Source organism: Puntigrus tetrazona, chromosome 5 (assembly GCF_018831695.1).
Source record: "Puntigrus tetrazona isolate hp1 chromosome 5, ASM1883169v1, whole genome shotgun sequence".
In the NCBI taxonomy this organism is placed as follows: domain Eukaryota; kingdom Metazoa; phylum Chordata; class Actinopteri; order Cypriniformes; family Cyprinidae; genus Puntigrus; species Puntigrus tetrazona.
The window spans coordinates 27,531,356-27,545,846 of record NC_056703.1 but is presented as its reverse complement, the minus strand read 5'-3'; the positions used below and the strand labels follow the sequence as shown (position 1 = coordinate 27,545,846).

General features: G+C 36.4%; 4 protein-coding genes across 6 annotated transcripts; 1 reads left to right on the top strand and 3 right to left on the bottom strand.

The window, feature by feature from the left end:
• Positions 1 to 596: 596 nt before the first annotated feature.
• rilpl2 (Rab interacting lysosomal protein-like 2) lies at positions 597 to 3,427 on the top strand. 2 transcript variants are annotated; one of them, XM_043240901.1, is made up of 4 exons: positions 597 to 995; positions 1,259 to 1,407; positions 1,649 to 1,768; positions 2,636 to 3,427. In XM_043240901.1, exons 1-4 carry the CDS (start codon positions 699 to 701, stop codon positions 2,655 to 2,657), a joined length of 588 nt encoding a protein of 195 aa, XP_043096836.1. In that variant the 5' UTR covers positions 597 to 698; the 3' UTR covers positions 2,658 to 3,427. The 2 variants fall into 2 exon arrangements, with proteins under 2 accessions (XP_043096836.1, XP_043096835.1); XM_043240900.1 differs by having other exon boundaries at positions 1,256 to 1,407.
• A 471-nt stretch (positions 3,428 to 3,898) lies between these two features.
• On the bottom strand, positions 3,899 to 7,459 carry kmt5ab (lysine methyltransferase 5Ab). Of its 2 annotated transcripts, none has more exons than XM_043240890.1 (8): positions 7,309 to 7,424; positions 7,009 to 7,088; positions 6,760 to 6,895; positions 6,520 to 6,676; positions 6,288 to 6,378; positions 5,547 to 5,606; positions 5,276 to 5,466; positions 3,899 to 5,122 (listed from the first exon to the last, which is right to left on the bottom strand). In XM_043240890.1, exons 1-8 carry the CDS (start codon positions 7,334 to 7,336, stop codon positions 4,912 to 4,914), a joined length of 954 nt encoding a protein of 317 aa, XP_043096825.1. In that variant the 5' UTR covers positions 7,337 to 7,424; the 3' UTR covers positions 3,899 to 4,911. The 2 variants fall into 2 exon arrangements, with proteins under 2 accessions (XP_043096825.1, XP_043096826.1); XM_043240891.1 differs by having other exon boundaries at positions 3,900 to 5,122; positions 7,327 to 7,459.
• A 1,356-nt stretch (positions 7,460 to 8,815) lies between these two features.
• Positions 8,816 to 10,570, bottom strand: mtrfr (mitochondrial translation release factor in rescue). Its single transcript, XM_043240902.1, has 2 exons — positions 10,137 to 10,570; positions 8,816 to 9,149 (listed from the first exon to the last, which is right to left on the bottom strand). Exons 1-2 carry the CDS (start codon positions 10,413 to 10,415, stop codon positions 8,925 to 8,927), a joined length of 504 nt encoding a protein of 167 aa, XP_043096837.1. The 5' UTR covers positions 10,416 to 10,570; the 3' UTR covers positions 8,816 to 8,924.
• A 953-nt stretch (positions 10,571 to 11,523) lies between these two features.
• Positions 11,524 to 14,297, bottom strand: arl6ip4 (ADP-ribosylation factor-like 6 interacting protein 4). The gene is made up of 6 exons (XM_043240898.1): positions 14,149 to 14,297; positions 13,405 to 13,552; positions 12,871 to 13,152; positions 12,645 to 12,762; positions 12,118 to 12,187; positions 11,524 to 12,033 (listed from the first exon to the last, which is right to left on the bottom strand). Exons 2-6 carry the CDS (start codon positions 13,532 to 13,534, stop codon positions 11,977 to 11,979), a joined length of 657 nt encoding a protein of 218 aa, XP_043096833.1. The 5' UTR covers positions 13,535 to 13,552; positions 14,149 to 14,297; the 3' UTR covers positions 11,524 to 11,976.
• Positions 14,298 to 14,491: the final 194 nt, after the last annotated feature.

Here is a 14,491-nt window from a genome sequence, read left to right as displayed (position 1 = left end):
ACTGTCCTTAGCTCAGCGTGTGAGTTTTTTGGTATTGTGCGTGACTTCATGTAGCACCAGGTCCAGGAGTAACGTTGTCTCATGTACTGCACAGCTATATGTAGTTGAAATGACAATAAAAAGCCACTTGACTTGACTTTCTCTCTTAGGCCAGTCTAGAGCCCAGAGAAAATGAACATATACTGCCACACAGTGGATTTACACACAACAAACACCCCAAGAGGAAATGTACTTATCATATAATCCTGCACATCCATTCAGTTATTTTGTTTTGACTTATATTCATCTAACCTGGTAAAACCGCGCTTCTTGACAATGTTTTAAATCTCAAATAGAATGTGTGCGACGTGTTCCAGAATGATTTGTTTCCACGTGTCACATTCTGTCACTGTTTGTCTGCTTGTGTATTGAAACTCTGAGAAGACCGTTTACATTTTTAACAAAAAACCGAACTAGGCACCATTTTTTCTTGGTCGTTGGGTTTCTATGGAGATTTTTGCGGGAATAAACCCTGGAGTTGTCTGCAGAGCTCTCATTGGCTGGTTTACACGTCACTCAAACGCTCAAAGTTCCAGTAAAGTAGATCCAGTCTGGAAGAGGAAGTTGTCAGGTGATTTGCGAAAGCACTGGGACTCCCCGTATCTTGGAAATATATCCTTTTTCGTAAAGAGCGCTTGCAGAGCTCGTCTGGGATCAGAATGGAAGGCCGGCAGGACAGCACGCCCATGCGAGCCTTCGACAAGGACGTTCTGGAGATGACCGCTGAGGACGTTTATGACATTTCTTACGTGATCGGCAGGGATTTATTAAAAGTCAACACGGGCGGCCGGGAGTTTTCGGATTTGCAGTTCAAAATCGTCCGTGTGCTGGAGATGTTTGAGACCATGGTGAACAAGTACAACCTGTCGCTGGAGGAGCTGAGGATGGAGCTGGATAACATGAAGAGAGAAATGGAAAGAGTTGTGGCGGAGGGTTCGAGTGGGAATGTCGAAAATGTGAGTTGATGTGGAGCTCATTGTATGCGCATCATTGTCTGTTTCACCCAAAAATGATTACCCATTTTATTTATTATTTTACCCTCATGCCATTCAAGGGTTTACAGCTTCATCAGAGCATATTTGGAGAAATGTAGCATTGAAATGTCCTTTACAGTGATATCAAGCAGCTGATAAGACACGTTACGATAACTCGTTCTGGTTTGTGCAAAAAATATTTTTACTTCCGGCGATACCTATAATATTTCATTGTTTTAAAGCAGATTGTAGGTCCAAACAAATTAGTCGTGGACTTAAAAGACCCAAACCGACCACGATTCACCATGCAGGAGTTAAAGGAGGTTCTGCAGGAGAGAAACAAACTTAAAGCCCAGCTGATGGTGACCCAAGAGGAACTACAGCTCTACAAGAGGTAAAAACATGCTTTCAGTGCTCAACTTACTTCTCTTGCATAGTTACTATATATTAGTAAACTCCTATTTTTTTTTTTTTTTTTTTTTTTGCAAAAAGGTTTTGACTTGTACTGGTTTGCTCTAATCTCAACAGCAAACGTGTATGTGTGTATATGTATGTGTGTGTGAAATTTTTATTATTAGTTTTTTTTATATGATGCAATAATTGTTTGTCTGATCTCAGTCAAATTGTGCTTGCAGTGGAATCCTGGGATCTGAACAGAAGATGGTTGAAGTGAACCTGGAAACCTTTCCTCAGCCAGAACCTGCACCCTCCAGCATTACAGAGGAGCACAAAGAGAAGAGCACCATTCAGAAACTGTGAGTGCTTTTAACCGATTTAGTCTTTGTCATAGCTGTGAGAAACAGTCATTTGTTTGATTATGCGTTACAAAATAAGTCTGTTCGCGTGAATTTCTGATGGATCATGTGACACTGAAGACTGGCAGATACTTTCTGTGATACTTCAGTGTTTACTGTATGTTAGATCAGATATGTACAGCCTTTGTGAACAAATTCTACATTTCATAATCCTTCGAATTTTCAGATGTTACTTGAAATACATATGGCAGTATTTTAAGGCCTGTAATGTATGTATCTGTAAACCTGTTGTCTTGTAGAATTTCTCTACTATTTATTTATTTATTAAAAATTCATGTGAGTGGAGTTGGAGTAGCTGGAAGGTGCAGCAGGTCTGAAGTCCTGCCTGGTGGAGTTTATTCAATTTTTTTACTTATACATTTATACAAAATGGATGTAGGAAGTACAAACCTCTGAAGATGGTTAGGTATTGGAGAGAAATGTTTTAAAAGAAAATCACAGACCTCTAGGAAGAATTAGTTTTTATTTGGCAGAATTTATATCTATAAATAGTACAATAAATTAAATTACTGTTTAACTATTTAAATTACAGTACTTAAAATCACAAGTTATTTTATTATTATTATTTTAAATTTGTTTCATTGTTATCTGTTCTGTTCTTTTAGTGTCTTCCATCAGCATCGGCACCCTTGATAATATGTTTAATATTGATCAAATGTATATTTTTTTGTGTTTGGCACAGTTTTTTTTAAACTTATATCCACAACTCTGTTTTTAGATTTCATGTGGGTCTCTGTAACGTTGACCGTATTTTACGATTCTGCGCATCAGTGTTGCTGATGAATGGTTTCTCTCTCTCTTTTTCAGGTTCTCATTTCGACAAAAATAGTTCCAAGGATTTTGCACAAACTGAAACATTTGAGACAAGCAACCCTTTCAAACGGGGTGAGGATGAGATGGGAGGAAGTGGTCTTTTTAATCATTGTGGCTGGAAATGCTTTGCCTCGCTCAGTGTTTTTAATTATGTACAGTTCTGTTCTTTGTTTATCGAGTGTGGATTCAAACACGAACGACAAGATATCAAAGTATCAGCTGTCCCTCTAAACACCTTCCTTCGCTAATATACATATGCAGTGTATTTGAAACAATATTTGGTTATGTAACTGTAATAAACATGGGAACGCTAGGAATTGAGGTACTTCAGCTAAAACATGAAAAAGGCTGCTGTATGAGGTTATGTGTAGTGCAGTAGATCTCATTGAAGTATATGAAGTGGTAAACTGGGCCATGTGAATGTAAAAATTAACTTGTATTGGCTCGCAGTATACATTGTAAATAAGACTGGTCAAATTTTATGACAGTAGAGTGAAGTATTTTTCTGCAATACTAGGTATAATGAAATGCTGTTCTGAGTACATGGGCTCTGTTGTTCGTCCTCAGATCACTGGAGTTAACTGGATTTAACATGCAGTTGCATAATATATCGTGAAATTGAATTTTAACTATATCTGGCCCTCTTAAGTTTTCCTCTTTTCTCGATCAACCTAACATTTGATCTTATGTGTTTGTTGCGGTTCTTTCTCCCAATTGTTTGCATTGAATGTTTCCAGTATCCTTTTTTTAATGTTTGAAAGGTAATAAATATCTTTTGCCACAAAATTGTTATTTTTATATTACTATAACGGCTCTGAATTATATTTTAACAATCAGTAATATAATTCAGCTGTGTTCACAGGACCCAGTTTTCTATTTTATAAAAGGTACTTGTCAGGCACTTGCAAATTTTTGTACTGAAACACAAGACTTCTGATTAGAATTTGTCATGTTTTTAAGGCATGACATTTGATATGTTGTGCTTTGAAGAGTTATAAAAGTAGTAACTGAAATAAGTTGTTTGTTAATAAAAGAAACGGTCTAAAAACAAGCACTGTGCAAAGTTTTGTACCACTGAAATGTTTTTATACATTTAAAAAGGAATAGTTCACCCGAGAATGAAAGATCTGTCATTATTTACTCAACCTTGAATAGTTTCAAACCTGTATGAATTTATTTTTTCTGCCAAACACAAAAGGAAGAAAGTTTGTAACCGGGCTGTTTTGGTCACCGTTGCCTTTCATAGTTGAAAAAAAAAAACAATGAAAGTCAATGGTGACCAAGAACATCCTGGTTACAAACGTTCTTCACCGCAAAGAACAGAATTCCTTTGCATGTACAAAAACATTTCAGTTGTACAAAACTTTGCACAAATGGTTGTTTTAGATATTTTTTTCTAAATCCAAAAAAATTATTTTACTTATAAAATTAATAAATCTTCAATGCACAGCATCTCAAATGTCATATCATGAAAACACGTAATTCTAACCAGAAGACTCTAAGGCTAGATGCTTGCTAAAATTATATTGAAACAGAACATGACCGGTACCACTATAAAATAGAAGCAATTATTCCTTTAAGCACATGGTTTATATGTGTAGCGTTGTAAATCCCTATTAAATCTAAGACCAACGATTCAAAAACAACAATTTCTTAAAAATGTGTAATTGCTTCACGAATAAAACTCTTCATTTTGCACATATAAAAAAAAATGTACAGCAACTACACCCATTAGAAAATACTTGCATCAGAGGCTGGTGTTCTTATACATGCCTTATTAAAAATGACTAGTCCACAAAAAAAAAAAAAAAAAAAAAAAAAAACTTTGCTCACCCTCATGTCAGTACAAAAACCATCTGTTCCATGTTTCTCTTGTGGAAAAACAAGGCAATTTTTTAACCAATCATTGTTTTCCACAAATGAGACACACTGTGTGGAAAAAGGTCATCTTATCTTAAGAATAAGACAAGGTCCTAAAAGTTTGGAATAACATGAGGGGGGAGTACATTTTCACTGAGAACTATGTATATTTAAAAAAAAAAAAAAAACCCACACATAGCTTTAAAAGTTCACATCATTCGGTCAACCCAGAATGTAAAAATAATTTAAAACAATTTTACAGGTGCTGCGGTCTTCCAAAACACCACACAGTTCATCTTATGGTACCATCTGTAACAGTGAAAGGTTTGGCTGTTCCAAACATCAATGCATGTCTATGTTATTCCACTAATTCAAATGCTATTAGAACAAGACAATTAAAACAGAGTGCATTAAAGCTTAAGCCAAGGATGAGCAGCGATGGCTTCTTTACTGCGGTCACCGTAATCATAAAGCAGCTCCTCGTCCACTCTGAGGTCTCTGGAAGCCAGGAAGATGAGGTGAGGTGTGCCGTGTATCTCATGCAGCTTGGTCCGAAGGTTGCCGTTCTTACTGTGGTTGATCAATCGGCCCAGACGGCCAGTCTCTTTTGTAGCATCCACACTAGAAAAGACCACGAAGATTCATTAAAATATGTCTCTCCATTGACTAACGGTTTCTCTCAATTCCAAGCGAAGACTCTGGAGATCATGTACATATAGATTCTGACGCGTCTCAAATATCGTTTTATAAAAAAAATTAAAACAAAACACTCACCAGTAGGTTTTGTCATGGTAGCGGAAATAGTACATGTAGCAGCCAGTGGCTGGGTCTTGAGAGTATTGAGATTCTCTTGCTTTAGCATCAGCAATCTCTAACAACTCCCCATGGTATTCTACTACAAACTGGTCTTTCTGAAACGCTCGGTCTGTGAAAACACCTCGTCCTTTTCCATCAATGCTTTTCACCTGATTTTAGAAACAGAAAATGCTTAAACCAAAGCATAAAAAAAAATAAAAATTTAGACCAATTATTTAAAAACACTTACCTTTAGTCCCTCTTCGACATTGTTTTTGATGAGATCATCAAGGTGCTGCTGCTCTTCACACTGTTTTAAAACAACATTTCCATATTTAGCTCTGGGTTGCATAGAACAAATATTTAACACAAGGATAAAGAAAAATTGGGGGGTTTTGCCTTAAAAAGAGCCAAATAAATAAAAATGAAAGCATCTCTCTTTTTCTATATTGTGATGTACATTACATTTACATTTATATTTAGTCATTTTGCAGACGCTTTTATCCAAAGCGACTTACAATTGAGTACATTAGTGCATAAAAAAAAAAAAAAAAAAAAAAAAAAAAAAAAATTGTAGTTTACACTAAATTATTATACACATAAAAATGTGCCGATTTTCAAAAAGTCTGCATTTTCAGGCTCCCAAAATGCAGTTGACACATTTTTGTTACTCGTTTACATAAGTTTTCTGATTTAGTAGAAAAATGTTTTGCATAATGTTTGAATCAATATAATACATGTAATTAATATAATATCATAATTAATGATTGAAGAAGTCCTGCTTGACAACAGAAGAAAGAATTACATTTTTACCCAGAACATCAAAGTATAAAAATAAGGCATTTTTTGTTTTTTTTTTACAAAGAAAAAAAAAAAAAATGAATGAATGAATAGTTCACAATAAGCTTGCATTTTTTTTATTTGCATTATTCTGCAACTGCAAGAATAAAACAATAAAATGACACTTCAGACTCCAGAAGAGTTTACCAACCTTCAACTCAGCTTTGCTTTTCCTGCAACTTCTCCTAACAGGAAAATAATCGGTGACCTTTCGATTGGGTTCTGATTCTTTGTTTTTCAACCTAAAATAAGATAAACACAGTGTAAGATGATTTCACTTCTCAGTGAAACGGATGCATATAAACTTTTATTCGCCAAACACACACACACACACACACACACACACACTAAACCATTTATTAGAGATTTAAAAAGAGACGTACTTTCGGTCTTTTGGCTTTTCACCGTTTATCCTGGGCCCAGATTTTGTTTGCTTCCTTGTCCCAGACCGTTTATGAGACGCATCAGTCTGGTCATTAGGTCCACAAATAAGGCTCTGTTTGCCAGTGTCCGCTTTTTTAGGTGCTTTCGGCTCTGCATCTTTAAAGAGAAAAAGCAGTAAAACCAAGTCTACTTAAGTGAAGCAGAAATGAGCGTATGGTGATCACGGTTTAATCGGTCACCGTGACTCTGTGCGCCGGTGTCTTGAGGTGAACGGTCCGTCGCTGTGTTCTCCTCGAAAATAAGGCTAAGAGGGTTATTCCTGGGAGGCTTGTTTAGATTCAGACAACTATGTATTGTTGGCTGTACTTGGCATGTCTGAAAGACAAATGGAAACAGAAAATCTATTTATTAAATTTATGAAACAGTGCATTCTGAACACGATTAAGACAAATCATGCACATAGCTCGTATTCGACGCGTTTCTCCTACCGTGGGTTTTCCGTCGGTGTTTTCTTTAGCCCCTTCGACTTTCTCGTTTATACCGCCGTCAACAGAAGTGGACTTTTTGCCTGACGCGTACATGAATAACGTTATTTCTCAAAAGATTAGGATTTGCAGTCTACAACAACGTAAGGTTTCGAGCAGCAAAACAAGACTGGTTGCAGAAAACGGTCACATATAGCGATATATTTCCATAATTTTGTCTTTTGAAATAACTATTCTTTTATACTTTTTCCGCAACCAAGCGAGTTCGCTTAACGAAAGCTTGTTTGTGCGTTTCAGGCTAACCTGGAGACGTTGATTTACCTTTTCCCATCTTGTATTATATTTCCCACAACGAGCGAAAAGGACTATAAACACTACAGCATGCTGAGACGGCGATGTCAGGCTGTCTTGGTTTTTAAATGTCATTCGCAGCGCTCATTGGTCGAGATCTTGAGCATTAGATTGTGATTGGTTTACTGAACTCGGAAGTAGTAAACTACCGTACTTGGGTCGTGCTGCGTGACGTACTTCCGACAGTAATTATTCGCTAAAATTTTGAAGTAAAATAATATTTTTAAAAAGCGTATTTGTACAAAGAGTACTAAAGAGAGACTGCTTTTTTTTAATATTTATTTTTTTAAGTATTAAAAAAATAAATATATTTTTGTATTACAAAAGATATCGCAACAGTATTACTATCATCTTTTAATAATCCAAAACAACCACCAGTCTTGTACAGATACAATAATAAATAAGCACAATGCTCTTAATTTAAAAGTTATTAATGTACCTAAATCTTGAAACATCTGCTCACAGGGTGAATTCCGTTTTGCTGTTTCTCTTATCTATAACTCTTAAGATTTCAAATGTAATACCATTTAAATGTAGTTATTTGGCAGATTCTTTTATCATTTTATCGAAATCAAAATTAAAAAAGTACATTGTACTTTTTACCATTAAGAGTAGGCTATATTTGATATTCGTTACATATTTAATTATCAACTACAGTGCTTTTGCCACTAAATGCAATTAATAATTGTAATTGCTACTAACAAAATGCCATTTTTAAAACAACTAATATCTTATCTAATATAAAATATAAGAAAATATATAAATGCATTTACATGTAAATATTTTTTAATTATATTCATATATACATATAAACACAAACACATTATGGAAGGAAAAATGTTTATTTTAAATGCAAATAACATGATTATATATATATATATATATATATATATATATATATATATATATATATATATATATATAATTTTATTTTTTTATTTTTTCACAGTGTCATTGTTTATTTAACAAGATAAAGTAAAGATGGAAAAGCTATATATGACAAAGTTAGGACACTGATTCAACTGCCCATAGATCTAATTTGCAATAAATTTTAATAGTTTTTTGTATGACTTTATCAGTCCCTCACATTGCTCTGGACATCCCTCACAGGTGCCCAGGCCCTGAGGCTACAAAACGGCCCAAAACCATCAGCCATCCACCAGTACTTGTGACTTTTGGCATGAGGTGTTTGTCCGGATACGCTCTTTAGGTGTTCACCACGATATAAGTCACTGGTTATTCACTGTAGCTGCACCGTGTGGAGATAAGTTGCAGATGCATCAGTCACCAATCAGCCTTTCTGTGTTTTTTGCATATTTCTTTTATAACCAGATGTTATGTTCTCAACAAGCTATGGCCTCCCACTTGACAGAGCCCTTAGTTTTCATTTCAGCTTGAAAGTTTTTATTAAAACACAGAGTTAAGTTTAATTAATAACAGATCCAGGCAATGTATCCAGTTCTCTAAATCATACTTAAGTTTATTTACAGAATACACTGTTAAAGTGATCCTATCCACAGCGTATAATTAAAACTAAAAGGGAAAAAAAGGATGAAGTCATGTGCGCCTCAGCATTTGTCACCTTCTTGGTCCGAGTACAGCATCTCCTTGAATCGTCTCTTTTTTTCCATGTTTTCATTGACTTTTTTCCGTTTTTCCTGTTTCCTCTGTATGGATTCCTTTTTCATTTTCATCAGTTCACTTTCCTCACCCTTATATGCAACTTCCAGTTTCTCACGCAAAATCTCCCGCGTTCGTTTCCTGTTCAGATCCACTGATCTGGTCTGGTGACACTGCGAGAGAACATGACATCCTTTTATTAAAGTAGTTTGGACACATAACAACATGTCGACGATGCATCATGGGTGCCATTCTCTGAGGGTTTTGGAGACTTTTATTACTCATAACTTGATTAGTTGGGGTTCAACTTTTTTTTTTAATGCGTCTCTTTATTGATGACCCACTTGTCAAGATCAACAGTATTAGCTAAAGCTTTTAATCCTAATTCAAAACCATGCATCCTCACCTAACATCAGCATGAGTCAAATTCAAACAACAACACACAAGACAACTTACCTGGCCTTTTTAACATATACATTTTTTTCACTCTTCAAAAATTATTTCAAGTTCTTACACATTTTTAAGTTCGATATAAGCATGCTAGACATATAACCATACAGTTTGATGAAATTAATAAATGGTAAAAGGTATTAAATCGAGATATAAATGCTAGAACAAAGTGAAGTGGCTTGACCTGAGACTCGAACCCACAACCTTAGGGTTACAGGCAGTGTTTCTTTCTTTATAAATTTTAGATTCAACCTCAGCTGATTCAATTAACTTTTAGTGTGACATTTCAGAAAAAGTGAACGTGAGTGATAGCGATGTCAGGTTTTTTTGCAATTAAAAGATAAAAAGCAGAAGTAGTTATGAAATGTTTTGCCAATTTAAAATAACTGGTAGTAAAAAAAAGTAACTAACAAGAAATCTCTCCAAGAAAATTATACTATTTGCGTTATTTGAATACAAGACCACATTTTATTCAGTCCAGTGATTGTCAGTTAAATATACATAGCATGTAAAACTAACAAGCATTTCCCAGAAGCTTTTATCTACATAATTTCAAAGGGTACGCATACTTTTTCTGACAACTGTACTCTTTACATGATCATTTCAATCGTTTACGCTCCAAACCTGACACACAATGACACTATAGTTCATCGGGTTAACGAAAAGCATACCAGCATCACATCCACGCACGAATTAACCTCTGACCTCACCTTGACCACGATGCCCGTGGGAACATGCCGGAGCACCACGCAGTTGCTGGTTTTGTTGGTAGCCTGTCCTCCGGGACCGGATCCACGGACAAACTGCTCATCGAGGTCTTCCTCGTGGACCACCGGCAGGTCGATTTGGTGTTTCTTACCAGCGGCGAAAACACACGGCCACCCCGTGACCCCCCAGGACTGAGGAAGGACGAGGCTCGCCCCTGAGGATCCCCACCGCTGCTTCCAGGCGGAGAACAGGCGCTGATGGACTGAGAGAGGCGAAGACATTCCTCAGAGCTTCCCCTCGAAGACAACGATCACACCGGTCGAAATATAAACCGGTTACACAACATCACTGAGGGTAAACTAACGCGAAACTCCAAACCCGACTGAAACGCAGCACACAGACGCTGAACTTCGCGAATAACTTCTTCTTTTAGTTTTAGATGACTCGCATTGTGTGTTCATACCGCCACCTACCGGGCCGATGCGTGCTATGCAAGCAGATTTAGTTTTATTTTATTTTATTTTAACAGAACAGTATAGACTAGCATAAGTACGTAGAGAAGACATAGCTACTTAAAAATAATAATACTTAAGTTATGCTTAATACATTTTACAAAAAAATACAAACAGGAAAATAAAACACATATGGCTAGGCAAAATCTGACTGATTAAACAATTCAAATAGTCATAGTCTGGTCATCTTGTAATCAGTATTATGCTGCCAATGTTCACTATAATAATTATAATGATCACAAAAATAATAATACATCTACAATACGTAGTATATCAATTTAATAAACCTGCAATTGCTACAATACGTGCTGAGAAAATATCACTGAATAAGTCCAGCCACCTGCAGGGCCAATTGCAAAAAAAAAAATAGTTTGTATCTTTGTGGCCTAAAATTAGTCTAATAATTTCTTTCTAAAGCAATTTTTGTTCAATCATTGTGAAGTCTTAATTAGTTAATACCTAATTAGGGTGAATTCAGTTTTCGTTAAACATAACTTCGATACCTAGATGGATTTTTTTCTTGTCTTTTTTGTTATTACGTTTAACTTTACTTTTAACTGTCCAGCTGTAGCCTTTCATTTTGTATTCAATCAAAAAAAAAAAAAAATATTTACAAGGCAGTCCGTTTCTCAAAAAATGAAAAAACTGGAAATCAGTTATATTAAGATAACGTTACTTTGATCAGCATTTACTTAACGTACAAAAATAGCTCTTGATTCCCTGGTGGATGTCATTAAAAATCAATCTTGCACGTTCTGACCGATACTTTGCATTGGGTCAGTAGGTCAGTTTAATGCACTCATCTACAAACATATTTAAAATGTAGTGATTTAAGTTTTGAAGCAATCTTACTTTTGAGAAAGAAACCAACTAAATGTTTAAGAAAGATATTTTATTTATGTTGCAGCAGTCCTCCTTCACGCCATCGGTTGATATTTAAGACGCGCTGAGCTTTAGTGGTGATGAATACTATCAGACCGCAAATGACCTTATCTACAAATAAATTAGCCATTAAGAAAGTCTTTCTACATCAACAGATAAACGAGATACTAGTCAAACTGAAAAACGGTGTTGAAGCGAATTAATTAGCCTCATCTGGCAGAACTGTTACAATGAATGCTCTGCCAAAACCAAATATCGTTCAGCTCTGTGACCAAGACAACGATTATGCATTGAACGTACTCGTTCCTGTATAACATCTGAGGGAATCACATTCCCGTGGCATTCATTTAAAGGGGAGGAATATAAAAGAACTAAAAAAAAAAATAAGAAAATGGTTGGATTCTTGCAGAAATGCAGGAGAAGGCTTTGGATTGGGGTGGACACCTCGCTACCTATTGACACCCAATCTCTTCTGGAAGGCATCACCGTCTCCCTTGGTGGCTTTCTGTGTGAAAAACAAGAAAAAAAAAAAATGACGATATTTTTCCTATTGAGACGACACGAACAGAACGTTTTCAGAAAGACGCACCTTGTTGATTTCCTTGTGCCGCTCCTTGCTGACAATTTCTTCTAAAATTTCTCCATCACCTCTTACAAGCCTGTATGAAAGCGTATCAAGTTAATTAGTTTTTATCATTTTATTAATTATCATGTGAATTACTTTAGGAATGTTTTGCCTTTACTGGATTGGGAGAGGTCCCCGAGTCGGGATCCGAACACGGGACACCCGTCTTAGGCTAATAGAGATGTCAGTCAAAATCTGCTTTTTGTGCGTATCTGATCTAAATCTCTACTGTGTCTTTCCTATGCGTGTCTGCACTCTCTTTTTTACTGGAAGCTCAAATTCTGTATGTGTACGTGGGGGAAAAAAAAGCTCTTATCGACTTTTGATACAAATGTAGCTTGACAAAGATTTGTAAAAACTGGATTCTGAGAGATTTTCTTTGCCGTTTGCAGATGCTAAATATTATCAGGTTCCAATCCGATGTGCACAAAAATGAGATTCGGGGCTGACGGTGTGAACAAGGCTTTAGACTATGTAGAGATTTAACACACCTGGTTCGTCCAGTCTCGGGGTCCAGGACCCGACGGATGACGCTTTGCCTGGCTTCGTATTCTTCCTTCGTCATTGGTCTCTTGGTGCAAAAACTGTCTTTCTGTTCATCAGTCATGACTACAGAGAGAGATAAAAGTCTTTTTTAATCCAGCAGATTCTTAGCTAAATACATTTTAATTAGTTTTTAGACATAAAACTAAATATTAGATGTTACTTGTGTATTACCGGGGCCGTGTTCTTTAGCTTCTTCACTCTGCCAGGTCTTCAGGAACGACTGAGGCGTTTCCTCAGAAGCCGTGTTTGATACGGAAGCTGCTGCTCTTTCAGCTTTCAATGCTAGTTTTTTTTGCCGCTTCTTTTCCTTTTTCTCTTTTTTCTTTTCACGCTTCAGTCTCTTAACTTCTTGTCGTTTCTTTTTTTTCTTGGCTTTTTTTTCTCTGGACGGTGAAGTGGAGCTAGAAGACGACGAAGAGCTGGAGGGACTTCTCCTTTTCATCTTTTTTCTGTCTAATTTCAAATCAGAAATTAGGAGACGTTACCATTACGCATACTGTCCCCACACGCAATAACGAATACACCATCTTCTGTCTGATTGACAGTTCACTTTTAATGGAACTGTACAAATGTGCACTTTCAGGTTGTGTCTTTGCTGTGAGTAAATGTAAAAAACAACTGTAACAGTGTTTCAACACGGACAGTTATTGTAATGAAGCAATTGAGGTGTACTTGATTGCTAGTGAAAGCAGCACTTTGAGTTACCAGAGGAACGTTCATGTCTCTTCTGAGGGCTTGGACTGGATCTCCTGGCGCTCGATGAAGACAAGCTTCTGGATTTGCTCTCATCTCGGTGTCTGCTCTTAGATCTGCTATCGGAGTCACTCCCTCCCATGAGTAAAAAATCTACTTCCTGTCAGGAAAGCAGTCTGGTTTTGTTACCGTTTTAAAGGAATGATCTTAAAAAGTCAAATGCAACCACCATCTGTGCAGATTAAAAACAACATAATAATGCAACATATAGCATACTGGTAACAATCCTTTTTCCACCATAAAAAAAGATAACTGCCATTTTATTTTTCCATTAATGAACCAGTACATTTGTGTCACACCACAAACGTTAAAAATAACATTAGTTCATAAGTGCGAATTTTTATCTTATGTCTATCAATAAAAATCAAAAAGGCCCCTCGCATGAAAGACCTTAATTAAGACGCTCGTGATTGATACACCTGTATAAGTATAGCTCAGTATGCCTGTTCTCCACCGCCACCTATCGTTTCAGAGAAAAAACGCAACGTCGAAAACCTCGTTTAAAACCGGGCTAGTGTTTACGAAGACCATTTAAAGCATAAAGCAAGCTTCAGACGCGCGCACGTGTGTGTCCTGACACAGACCCTGAGAGAACTACATCTCCACCAGGTCTCCACTTATCTGATATCACGAGACGCCAGCGCACGTTTCATCTTTCTTATACTGACTCAGCAAACGTAGCCAGTTCAAACTTACTTGTTCGCCAATGCGGAACGTTTTCTTCCTGTTTTGCGAGCCCTTTAAAGCGGTAGCTTGTACTTGTGCACTCTGCAGTTTGGCTACATGAAACAACACTATGGCGGAAATCCGTTTTCGTCAGCCTTTCAAAATAAAAGACTCGTTGTAAAAACTAACGTAAAACACTGTGTCGTGTATTTAGTACACTGCATTATATATTCAATGATGTGCTTTGAAAATGTATAATTTATCCAAAGAAACGTACACTGCATTTAAGCTCACGAGACATTTTCCCGAGTGATTAACAATCAATCAATCTTCACCCTATGCATTTTACCGTAATTAAATCCATAACCTTGGC

Bases quoted from the DNA above. Each gene is read 5' to 3' on its own strand.
- rilpl2 (XM_043240900.1), top strand. From the start codon at position 699: ATGGAAGGCCGGCAGGACAGCACGCCCATGCGAGCCTTCGACAAGGAC. The intron at 996-1,255 runs GTGAGTTGATGT...ATTGTTTTAAAG, and splicing joins CGAGTGGGAATGTCGAAAAT to CAGATTGTAGGTCCAAACAA. The intron at 1,769-2,635 runs GTGAGTGCTTTT...TCTCTTTTTCAG, and splicing joins AAGAGCACCATTCAGAAACT to GTTCTCATTTCGACAAAAAT.
- arl6ip4 (XM_043240898.1), bottom strand. From the start codon at position 13,534: ATGGGAGGGAGTGACTCCGATAGCAGATCTAAGAGCAGACACCGAGAT. The intron at 13,153-13,404 runs GTAACTCAAAGT...ATTTGAAATTAG, and splicing joins GAGACATGAACGTTCCTCTG to ACAGAAAAAAGATGAAAAGG. The intron at 12,763-12,870 runs GTAATACACAAG...CTCTCTCTGTAG, and splicing joins AGCTAAAGAACACGGCCCCG to TCATGACTGATGAACAGAAA.
- kmt5ab (XM_043240890.1), bottom strand. From the start codon at position 7,336: ATGGGAAAAGGTAAATCAACGTCTCCAG. The intron at 6,896-7,008 runs GTAGGAGAAACG...TTTGTCTTTCAG, and splicing joins ACACCGACGGAAAACCCACG to ACATGCCAAGTACAGCCAAC. The intron at 6,379-6,519 runs GTACGTCTCTTT...ATCTTATTTTAG, and splicing joins GAAAAGCCAAAAGACCGAAA to GTTGAAAAACAAAGAATCAG.
- mtrfr (XM_043240902.1), bottom strand. From the start codon at position 10,415: ATGTCTTCGCCTCTCTCAGTCCATCAGCGCCTGTTCTCCGCCTGGAAG. The intron at 9,150-10,136 runs GTGAGGTCAGAG...GTTCTCTCGCAG, and splicing joins CCACGGGCATCGTGGTCAAG to TGTCACCAGACCAGATCAGT.